This window comes from Raphanus sativus, chromosome 3 (genome assembly GCF_000801105.2).
Source record: "Raphanus sativus cultivar WK10039 chromosome 3, ASM80110v3, whole genome shotgun sequence".
NCBI classification, from domain to species: Eukaryota; Viridiplantae; Streptophyta; class Magnoliopsida; order Brassicales; family Brassicaceae; genus Raphanus; species Raphanus sativus.
Window position 1 is genome coordinate 25,968,531 of NC_079513.1, and position 12,168 is coordinate 25,980,698.

The 12,168-nt window shown below is 37.2% G+C and overlaps 1 protein-coding gene, 1 long non-coding RNA gene and 1 other non-coding gene across 3 annotated transcripts; 1 reads left to right on the forward strand and 2 right to left on the reverse strand.

The window, feature by feature from the left end:
- Nucleotides 1-1,683: 1,683 nt before the first annotated feature.
- On the forward strand, nucleotides 1,684-8,665 carry LOC130509441 (uncharacterized). Its single transcript, XM_057005396.1, has 2 exons — nucleotides 1,684-5,726; nucleotides 8,624-8,665. Exon 1 carries the CDS (start codon nucleotides 2,700-2,702, stop codon nucleotides 5,160-5,162), a length of 2,463 nt encoding a protein of 820 aa, XP_056861376.1. The 5' UTR covers nucleotides 1,684-2,699; the 3' UTR covers nucleotides 5,163-5,726; nucleotides 8,624-8,665.
- LOC130510226 (small nucleolar RNA R71) lies at nucleotides 3,249-3,355 on the reverse strand. Its single transcript, XR_008943908.1, has one exon. It is a non-coding gene; the product is annotated as a small nucleolar RNA R71 (small nucleolar RNA).
- A 2,178-nt stretch (nucleotides 8,666-10,843) lies between the features above and the next one.
- Nucleotides 10,844-11,897, reverse strand: LOC108846567 (uncharacterized). The gene is made up of 3 exons (XR_001948675.2): nucleotides 11,599-11,897; nucleotides 11,223-11,500; nucleotides 10,844-11,045 (listed from the first exon to the last, which is right to left on the reverse strand). It is a non-coding gene; the product is annotated as an uncharacterized LOC108846567 (long non-coding RNA).
- Between the last annotated feature and the right edge of the window lie 271 nt (nucleotides 11,898-12,168).

The window sequence follows — 12,168 nt, forward strand, 5'->3', positions numbered from 1 at the left end:
TCGAAACCAATATTAATTGTTAGAGATGACTAAATATAAAATTTCACGTTTTATGCAGTTTAAATCTGTAACACTAAAGTTTTTATCTCATAGTACAGAATTTTTTTCGTTGCAAAATAAGCGTCAATTTAAGATTTCAATGAAGAATTTATTAACTTTATTCTTCTGTCTATTTTTTATTGGTTGAAATATGAGTATGTATATGTGTAATGGTGTTTTAATATTGAAACTAGATTTTGACCCGCCCTTTTAGAGGGCGGGACAATCGTTTTTGTTTTAAATTTATGCTCTTGTTTGATTTTTCATAAGTATGTTTAGGCATGAATATACGGGTTGAGATTGATTGTCGTTAATAATTTTGGTTTTTGTCCGACATATATATATCAAATAATATGTGGTATAGGATTGATTATTTTTTATTCGTTTTAGGGGCACGATAGAATTATGAGTTATATTCGGTTATATAAAGTATTGATTTTTAATATTTGATATATTGACTAAAAACTTTAAAAAGTTATAAACATTAAATAATATTAGGGTAACTATGTATAAACTTTTTGCTGATATTATTTTTATATAGAATAAATATAAATACAGTCGACTGTTTATTTATAAACAAATATGGTCATAAAAAGTGATATTGTATAATAAAGATGGTATGTGTAAAAAAATATGCTTAACAAAACAAATATATAAGAGAAAAATATAAAAATACAAAATATAAATGCAAATGATTATTCAAGCCATTAATTTGGGCTTGTACATCATATACACGATTCAAGTCCAACACAAATATACTGACAAAAACAATCACATTATTTTTTCCCTTTCTTTTCTTCAATTTTCAGGCAACATGCGGTCTTAAAAAAAAAATCATAAATTATATACTACACATATCATATTTATGTTACTAAGTGTAACTTAGGAATAAAGTGTGATTTTCTTTTTATGTTATAGGATAACATATTTTTTATCTTAACCTTAACTTTTCTTCAACATTATTTTTATAATGCTTATAATATTAATTCTTTATAATGTTTATTTTATAAATAAATAACATAACAATTACTATTATCAAGGAAAATGTTATAGTTTTAATTTAAAATATATATGGTAATATATCTATTCAAGAAAAATAATAATAATGTTCATATCTTATATTTCTGATGTCTTGCATATTTGCATTGTTTTAACCATTCATTCATAGGCATTTGCATCATATAGATTAGGATTTAGGCATGTTTAGGTTGCATTTGGCATACATATGTCTCTATCAGGTATTGGAACACCACATGGAGTTCTTGGAGACATTTGGAAGCAATGTGCTCAAAAAGGGGGTGAAAGATGAGCATGGATGGAGGCCTTCGAGACATCTTCTGTTGCTAAGATTTTGTGGAGACACATGAAATTGAGTTAGCTTTCTAATGGAAGTGGTTTCAAGTCATTTGGAGATGTAACGAAGAAGTTATGACCAATTTACTAGAGACATATCCATCCGGAGCGACCTGACCGGAGCGACCCTGGCTGGCCGCTGTGACTTCACTCCTGGAGCGACCTCGGCGCAGCGACTCACCCAGCCCGCTCGTCTTCTTCGACCAACCCGCAGCGACCACCCGGAGCGACCCCTCCTGGTCGCTCCACCCCTTTATGCTACCCGATTTTATGATTTTTCAAGGACCTTTTTGCAATTTCTTATGCACGTTTTTACTCTGAAAAACCTAATGTTTAAGTATGTTGTAGCCACTTTTTGGGCAGATAATCTTTGATCTATTGAAGAACACAAACTCTCTCAAGAAATTAATCTCTTTTTGGCTTGGTTTGTTATTGTTCTTGTGATCTCTCATCTATTTCTCTACATGATTAATCTGAAATCCATCATGGGTTTAAGAGGAATCATGGAGATTAGTGAGTAATCACCTTTTGAATTCATGGGTTAGGAGACTAAGGGTGATTAGGTTAGTTCTATGATGTTTTAGTGTAGATCATGTCATCTCCTTGCTAGTAGAGTGATTTCAATACATCATTTGAGTAGGCCACTCAAAGGGTGATCTCTAGGCATTTCTCACCCGACAGGTGTTCGATGAAATGCCCGAGTCAACTCTCCTAGGCTTTTAGTGTACTTTGCCAAAGACATTTGTTGTTAAAGATGCTAAGATAGCTAATAGACCTGTTGTGACTGATTGCTTGCATGTTATTCAACCAAGGACACTTGATGTTTGAGATGTGTTAGCAAATGAGCATTCATCTAGGCATAGAGCTTGCTTAGAATTGTGTCTAGGCTTAAGGTTGTTTGTTTGATCGTTTATTGTTCATCCTTAGTTCGAATCCTGATCACCCGAGGTCAAGTTCCTATACCCATGAGTTCTCCTTTCCAATAGCTTAAAAGTATCATTTTTATTGCTTTGCATTAGCTTTAATCATTAGTTTAGAAATCATCAAATCACTGGCTGCACTTAGATTAGGCAAATACTTGCATTCTCACTGCTTTGAGTCCCTCAGAACTGGTTCGACAACTTATTCATCACTATACTACAACATTTGTTTTAGGAACTTTGAAATTCCTAGCATCAAATTGGCGCCGTTGCCAAATTCTGAGTTTGATTTGAACATTGAGATTTAGTCATTTGCTTGAGACTAAGTCATTTTTATTTTTTTAAGTTACTGATTCTCTTCTTCACCTCTTTGTGATTTTCAGGTGTATGAACTTGAGGAGCAAGGGTACATCAAACCTTGTTCCAAGAGCCACAGACATCAGAGCTTTAGAGAGAGAGTGTGCTAGAAAAAGAAGAGAAGAAGAGCAACAAGCTCAACTGCAGCCACTGGAAGCTGCAATGGAAGAACAACAAAATCCTCAGAACCCCAATGGACCTCAACAGCGACCAGCTCGCCCCATTGGCACTTATGACCGCCCCAACATCCATGGTCCTAGACTTGGAATTCGAGCACCAGCTGTGGCTGCTAACAACTTTGAGATCAAGTCAGGACTGCTCAACTGCATAGAGAACAACAAGTATCATGGTCTGGCTGTGGAGGACCCATTTGATCACTTGGATAAGTTTGACAGCTACTGTGGTATGTCAAAGACTAATGGTGTGTCAGAGGATGCTTTAAAGCTCAAGCTATTCCCCTTCTCTTTGGGGGATAAGGCACGTCAGTGGGAGAAGTCTCTACCAAGTGACTCCATCACCACTTGGGAAGACTGCAAAAAGGCATTCTTGGAGAAATTCTTCTCCACCTCAAGAACTGCTAAGTTGAGGAACGAGATCTCCAGCTTCCAACAGAAGAACTTGGAAGGATTCAGTGAAGCTTGGGAGAGATTCAATGGTTACCAAGCTCAGTGCCCACACCATGGTTTTTCCAAGGAGAGCTTGCTGAGCACATTCTACAGAGGTGCTCTTCCTAAGTATAGAGCCAGACTGGATACAGCTAGCAATGGGTTCTTTTTGGGGAGAACTGAGGAAGAAGCAGAGGCTCTGGTTGACAACATGGTTAAGAGTGATGCAGTCTACAGTGGAGACCATGACAGAAGCAGTAGAGGTGATGACAAGCACACAAGGAATGAGATCAAAGCTCTTCAGGAGAAGATTGACACACTCATTGCTGATAAGGCCACACAAGCGCAGGTGAACTTTGTTGGTAACCCACAACAGGAGATACCTCCTACTGTCAATGAGGTTGATGGTTTGGAAGGGCAAGAAGAATTGTGTTTCATCAACAGCAATGGTAGCTGGTACAAGAAGGAACCCAACTTTCAGTACAACAACTACCAACAGAAGCCCTATTCCAACAACCAGCAGAGTGGTTATCAGCCAAGAAACAACCAGCAGAGCAACTATCAGCCTCAGCAAAGCCCCTCTCCTAGCTCTTCTGCCCCTCAAGAGAGCAGCACTGATGCATTACTGAAACAGATCTTGGAGTCTCAGACTAGAAGTGAGAAGCATGTGGGCTATGAGCTGAAGAACCTTCACTCCAAGATTGATGGGAGCTACAATGAGCTCAACAACAAATTCTCCCACCTTGCTTCTTCTGTCAAGAATTTGGAGAATCAGTTTGCTTCCATGAGCACCCACCAGAATCGTCAGCCAGGATCTCTACCTGGAAAATCTGATCAAAATCCCAAGGACGCAAAAGCTGTCACACTCAGGAGTGGTAAGCAGTTACCTCCTAGAACCCTCACCAAGGATGCTGAGAAACAAGGTGAGGAGATAGCCATCAATCTAGATGATGAAGTGGTCATTGTTGATGAGAAGACAGATGATGAGATCTTGGAGAAGATTGAGAAAGATAAGGGTAAAGGAAAGGTTGGAGAAGAGAAGAAGACAACAAAAGATGGTGAATCTGCTGCTCCAGCAGGTGAGAGCTCTTCTGTCCCTCCTCCCTATGAACCCAAGCTTCCATTCCCTGGTAGATTCAAGAAGCAGCTGCTACAGAAGTACAAGGCTTTGTTTGAGAAGCAGATGAGTGAAGCTCAGGTTACAATGCCCATCATTGATGCTTTCATGCTGATTCCTCAATACAGCAAGTTCTTGAAAGATGCTGTAACTGCTAAGAAGAAGGAGATGGAGGGCATGATGGTTCTGAGCCATGAGTGCAATGCCATCATTCAGAGGCTTAATGCTCCAGAGAAGCTAGAGGATCCAGGATGCTTCACACTACCTTGTGCTCTTGGACCTATGGTTTTTGAGAAATGTCTCTGCGATTTGGGAGCTAGTGTCAGCTTGATGCCTTTATCTGTGGCAAAGAAGCTTGGCTTCACTCAATACAAGAAGTGTAGACTCTCTCTGGTGTTAGCTGATCGTTCAGTGAAGTACCCTGTGGGCATCCTAGAGAACCTCCCTGTGAAGATTGGAGGGTATGAGATACCTACAGATTTTGTGGTGCTTGAAATGGGTGAGGAGGCTCAAGACCCATTGATTCTTGGAAGGCCATTCTTAGCTACAGCAGGAGCTATTGTGAATGTGAAAGAAGGCAAGATTGACCTCCATTTGGGTAAGGCGAACATCCTCCACTTTGACATCAAGGAGAAAATGAAGAACCCCACTGTGTTTGGACAAGCCTTCATCATTGAAGAAATGGGCCCTCCTGCTGATGATCACCTTGGTGAGCTACCACCTGAGGAAGATGGGGTGTTAACTCCACTTTCTGCACCTACTCCAGCCTGATCCAAAGGAGGCAAAGTCAAGCTAGAGACTTAAAACAAGCTCACTTGGGAGGAAGTCCCATGAGTATCCTTGTATATATTGCATTAGTATTTTTATTTTCATCTTACTGCATAAAGCAATGGGAAAATGAAGTTGTGTGCAGGTAAAAATAGGCAAAAGGAGTGACACAAGGACGAGCAGAGCCCAACGACCAGTCACAGCGGCTCTGCCTGGTCGCTGTGACTCCATCAGCACGGAGCGGTCTTGGCGCAGCGGCTGATCCCCGTCGCTCGCTTCATTCTGGAGCGACCTCCCACAGCGGCTCATGGAGGTCGCTGTGAAGACATCACCAGCAGCGACGCACCCGCAGCGACATGTCCCCATCGCTCGTCTTCTTCGGCAGCGGTTAACTGGAGCGGGTCTCCCTGGTCGCTGAGAAGCCATCACCCGCAGCGACCCTACCTGGTCGCTGTGACCTCACCGAGCCGGAGCGGCCAGCCTCAGCGGGTAGCACAGGTCGCTCGTTGTTCCGAGCAAACCTGGAGCGACCCATCACAGCGGGTCCCCTACCTCGCTCCACTCCAGGTAACCTGCAACCCTTGTTTATCCCAGTTTTTCTTTGCATTTTACCTTTCCATTAGGTGTCTCCCTCACACAGAGACTGTGTGATTTAAGTGTGGGGGAGGTACCAAGTATTTGATCATGTTTGCTTTGATGATTCTGAGTCTCATGCATTACATTTTACATTCTTATTTGCATAGAAAAACCAAAAAAAAAAGAAAAATTTAAAAAAAAAAAAAAAAAAAAAAAAAAAAATTTGAAAACACACAAAAAGAATCATTTAGTGTATCATTTGCATACTTTAGGATTGAGTCTAGAAGCATATAGGTTGCATTCATTTGCATTGGGAGCTGATTTAAAACGCCTTGTAGGGAGCATTGTCTAGCCTTGTATAGTTCATGCACCTCTCTTGAAAACCTTGTAAGCTTTGTGCCTTGAAAACTCTCTCTGAAACTCAATCTCTTAAGCCAACTACAACTTTGAATCGAACTGAATGAACTTAATTTCTTGCTCATGGTCCCTTGTGTGCTAAGTCATGGATATTCACACTAGAGTTGTCACATCTTTTATGCCGATCTTTTTGACAATCTCTAGTGGCATTCCACTCCCTAAAACCCTCTCCTCCTTTTAAGCCTTAATTGTTTGTTGAGTGAGGCCTTTTTCGGAAAGTCTTACATGCGCATAATCTTGAGAGTATTGGGAACGACAATGCTCAGTCTTCATTCTTGCTAGATTGCTTACGCTATTGTCTAGCCATAGGTGGGGGTGAGTGTTGTAAAGTTTGAACTTGAAAGTTGAATGGGAATGAATGAACTCTTGTGCTTAATTGTCTTATTGGGAATTGTATAAACCTCTAGCTCAAAGTTGTGAAAGTCTTGGCCCCCAAATAAAAAAAAAAATAAAAATAAGAAAAAAAAAAAAGAAAAAAAAAGAAAAAGGGGGCTAGCAAAGTGAGAATGAGCTTAGAGGCTGTGTTTTAAAAGTTTAAATATTTCCCTTGATTGAGAGTTTGTGGATGTGTTCTTGAGATTTTTGGGTGAGAGATGTGAGATGGGTGTAACTTGGGATTTCAATTGTGTCACTTGTATGTTTGAAAAAGGGTAGAACAATGAAGATTGAGCATTGTATGCATTAGTTGATCCCTTTCTTAGATATATTATGTGCAATGTCAAGGCTACTTGTTTTGAGTGTTAAACCTTGAAGATAATGAGTTATGAAACCTTTGATCACTAGAGCGAAAAAGCCTTCCCTTACCCAAATGACTTGGACCAATTGGCCATTTGCATAGAGCTCACTTGTTGTATTGCTTAATGAATGTGAGAGTTGGCTGAATTGAATGTGTGAATGCATAATGTTGAGTTGAGACAGGCCTAGAGAAGCTAGAGGATAATAAGAGAGAGTGTGCTAGTACTGAATTCTTATGTTGAAGCAAGTGCTTTTGTGTTTCTCTTGGCTATGAGCTCCCACTTTCAAACCTCTTCCCCTATGAGTCCCAGAAAGTTCACTTGAGGACAAGTAAAGGACTAGTGTGGGGGAGTTGATGTCTTGCATATTTGCATTGTTTTAACCATTCATTCATAGGCATTTGCATCATATAGATTAGGATTTAGGCATGTTTAGGTTGCATTTGGCATACATATGTCTCTATCAGGTATTGGAACACCACATGGAGTTCTTGGAGACATTTGGAAGCAATGTGCTCAAAAAGGGGGTGAAAGATGAGCATGGATGGAGGCCTTCGAGACATCTTCTGTTGCTAAGATTTTGTGGAGACACATGAAATTGAGTTAGCTTTCTAATGGAAGTGGTTTCAAGTCATTTGGAGATGTAACGAAGAAGTTATGACCAATTTACTAGAGACATATCCATCCGGAGCGACCTGACCGGAGCGACCCTGGCTGGCCGCTGTGACTTCACTCCTGGAGCGACCTCGGCGCAGCGACTCACCCAGCCCGCTCGTCTTCTTCGACCAACCCGCAGCGACCACCCGGAGCGACCCCTCCTGGTCGCTCCACCCCTTTATGCTACCCGATTTTATGATTTTTCAAGGACCTTTTTGCAATTTCTTATGCACGTTTTTACTCTGAAAAACCTAATGTTTAAGTATGTTGTAGCCACTTTTTGGGCAGATAATCTTTGATCTATTGAAGAACACAAACTCTCTCAAGAAATTAATCTCTTTTTGGCTTGGTTTGTTATTGTTCTTGTGATCTCTCATCTATTTCTCTACATGATTAATCTGAAATCCATCATGGGTTTAAGAGGAATCATGGAGATTAGTGAGTAATCACCTTTTGAATTCATGGGTTAGGAGACTAAGGGTGATTAGGTTAGTTCTATGATGTTTTAGTGTAGATCATGTCATCTCCTTGCTAGTAGAGTGATTTCAATACATCATTTGAGTAGGCCACTCAAAGGGTGATCTCTAGGCATTTCTCACCCGACAGGTGTTCGATGAAATGCCCGAGTCAACTCTCCTAGGCTTTTAGTGTACTTTGCCAAAGACATTTGTTGTTAAAGATGCTAAGATAGCTAATAGACCTGTTGTGACTGATTGCTTGCATGTTATTCAACCAAGGACACTTGATGTTTGAGATGTGTTAGCAAATGAGCATTCATCTAGGCATAGAGCTTGCTTAGAATTGTGTCTAGGCTTAAGGTTGTTTGTTTGATCGTTTATTGTTCATCCTTAGTTCGAATCCTGATCACCCGAGGTCAAGTTCCTATACCCATGAGTTCTCCTTTCCAATAGCTTAAAAGTATCATTTTTATTGCTTTGCATTAGCTTTAATCATTAGTTTAGAAATCATCAAATCACTGGCTGCACTTAGATTAGGCAAATACTTGCATTCTCACTGCTTTGAGTCCCTCAGAACTGGTTCGACAACTTATTCATCACTATACTACAACATTTGTTTTAGGAACTTTGAAATTCCTAGCATCAATTTCCAATTGATTTTTGATGCTGAAGGGAATTAAAATGGGCCAAAGTATTTTATTATTAATGTTGAAGAAATGATCAAGATGGGCCGCAAAAATGACTCCAAAAAATATTTCATATCCCAGATTATAACTATAATCACCTCAATATATAAGGGTCAGTATACATATGTTCGATTATTTTCGGATATCCATTCGGTTTCGGGTATTACCCGTTCGGGTTCGGATATCCAATCTCTCATAACTTAATATCCATTTGAGTATTTTGCTAATTCGGTTCGGATTTTGGTTCGGGTTTTTATGGTCGGGTACGGGTGTAACTTCGGATATCATGTAAAGTGCCCATCCCTATAACCTAAGATCCGATATGAGATGATCCGATAAAAACCAAAAAAATAAATAATATTTTTTGAAATGTTTATTAAATAATTCATACTTCTTAATATTATATAAAATTGAAAAAAATAATCATTTAGACTTTAATGAGATTTGTATTATGTCATTTGAATAAAATAAAACAATGGTAATAAGAAACTTTATTATTGATATGAAAATATTATTTTCTTTTTTTGGTTACTAATAAGCTATGATAAGTTTGTATTTTTATTTATGTTAGATCTAAAAATTAATTTTAAGATAATTCTAAAAACAAATTGAACACTCAAAATTTGCATATCATTATTATGTAAAAATGACATGCTAATATTTTTTTAATTTGCATGTATATTCTCATATCCGATCTTTAAAAATATTATAGATTGAAAAATGATATTCAAATTAAATGGAAAATATAATTTCCATAAATTTAAAATTATTATCATTCACAAAATATGGAAAATATTAGTTACCATAGTTATAGAGAATATTCTATTTTTAGTTTAAATTAAATGTCAATGAGAGATACTTGTAAATATATTGATATGCAGGGGCAAAATTCTATTTTTTTAAATAGGATTCTGCTTTAATAGTATAGATTTTAGTTTATTATTTTTGAAACTTATATAAATAATGGGTAATGGCACTTCGGTTATATTTTGATTTGATATGGGTTTGGTTCGGTTCGGTTTATTCATATACTTGCATTCTTTTTATGTTATGTTATCTTTGTTTCATGTAACCAATGAGGGTATAATATTTTCTGTACAGAACATAATCTGGATTTTCACCAAACAACGACGTTAGTTATGCATCACCTTAGAGTCAAAAGGAGGCTTTTCAAGATTACCTTCATCAAACTGAATGCTAAGTAACATCAGAACATGTAGATAAGATATTTCAAACTTGTTTGCCGTCGGAAATATTTTTGTTTTAAAGTTTTATAATATAAATTAAAATATAACATGTATACATTTTAAAATTTCAATTTTTACTGAATATTTTTAGTTAACTTTTTTTAAAGAAGAAATTTTAACTTCTAGCAACCGCCTTCAATTTTGCTGGAATCAGTTTTTGATTTTAAGAGGTTTTGAACAGTTTGAAACGATTTATAACGTTTTCTATGCGTTTGCGGGTGGTAGTGAAAAAAACAGTCTTGTCCTTAATAGAATGCCAAATATAATTAACAACTTTTTTTTTGTTAGCCATTTGAATTTTGAAGTTTATAAGTGGGAGTTTGTATTTTGGTGAGAATAATAGGTGTTATGTGGCTTGAATTATATTTGATTTATGTTTTAGAGTTTACGATTTGGTTAACTATGGTATAGGGTTTAGTATTTGTTTTATTATATGAAAATTATATAACCTATTTTATAAAATATGATAATTTTAGGAGATGATATGTTATATATCATAGACTAAGATTCCATGTATATTAATGAGTTTTCAGAAACACCTTATATTATATAGTTGATTATTATGATAATATGTATTAATGAGTATTCACCTAACCATTTATATAATGTAGCCATTGACTATTCTGGTTTGGTAATATATCGGCCAATGTATTCAATGTAACCTTTATTACCTATTAATATTAGCAGTTTATTATCTTTTGGGAAGCTTCTAGCTACTGCTTCATCAAGGTGGAATGTCTAGTTGTAGCAGCTAGTACTAAGACTCTTTCTTCATCCTTTGTGCGCTCTCCGGTTTATCATGAATTCGTCTTCATCTTTAGCATAGCTTCATATTCTCCAGGATTCTCGCACCTCCCCAACATGCTATCAACCTAAATAATTTCGTTTTGAATCAAAAGATACCTAGAAGGCATAAGAAACTGTAGGGAGATCGTGATACAAATTAACATAAAGTTACAGGGAAGCAGGTATTCAAAAAACGGAAAGCAAGGAAGAGCTCTGTTTTTAAAGTCTTGCAACATACCTCATCCACACAAAAAAACACGATTAGAGCTATATTACTTGCTAAAAAGAAAACAGCTTTCACGTGCTTCTCTCCCTCACCAAACCACTGCAAGAAAAATCTTTGTGTTAAATCCAATCTTACAGGAAATATTACAGAGTCACATCACTGTTTTAAGAAGTATTTTCGAGGAAGAATTAGCAATCTGCACTATTTTCATGTGTAAAAAAATAAGAAAACAACAACACAAAACAGCCTTGATATATGAAACTGGAAGTTACATACTTGCTTATGTCCTCATGGACGATCAAGAAAGTGAGATTGGATTGTTTCCTTCTGGTGGATTACATACTTGCTCGTGATTGTTTCCTTCTGGTGGATTCAGTTACAGATCATGCTCCAAAAGAGCTTTCATTAGGTGCTCTGTCTCCACAATCTTCATCTCCAGATTCATGGCCGTCGTAGTCAAACCTGTTGCTCAGCCTCGTTCGTATAAGTCCACGATCATTCTCTCAGATTCGTCACCATCTGAACAACTGAATCTCTCAACCACTCGAGCTTTTCTAAATACAATTTCAATGTTTGAATACTTAAAATTCTCCGAGATTAACCACAAAAATTCACTCTAATTACTGAATACCTCAAGAAGACGGGAGAGTACCTTCTTGCGCACTCATCCACCGATCGTGTCATTGCTACCTTGATTGCTTCGACTCCTCTATCCAACAGTCGTCGTCATATCCAGTCCGCCTTCAACCTCTAGAAAAAGCAACACCACATGGAACATGGCAAGGATGAATCATGAGAAAAATCAGGAGAAGATTTATAATAATGTTATTTAGATACTCAGATTCCTGTTAGATGCCGAAAGATATGAGATATAGAGATTTAGTTAGAACAAACTTTTTGAAATTAGAATCGTAGAAAAGAAAGAAAATATTTCTTTTTTGAAACACAAGGAAGAAAAAAACATTTAATGAAAAGTATAACCTAAAAATAAGTCAGTGGCAAAAAATAGTAAATACTATTGAAAATCAAGGGCCCCTCAAAAAAGGGCCTTGTGTTTTAATAGTATAGATATACAAAATTAAATGATTACTTAATCCGTGTGCATAAGTTTAAAATGACACTTAACATGAAACATAGGGAATAGTATAATAAAAAGGTAAAATAATAGAGGAATTTTATGATTGAGATATTCACTTTAATTTTTTCCTAAATACTTAAAAGA

Excerpts from the sequence above, each read along its gene's own strand:
- LOC130509441 (XM_057005396.1), top strand. The coding sequence starts at position 2,700 with ATGAACTTGAGGAGCAAGGGTACATCAAACCTTGTTCCAAGAGCCACA.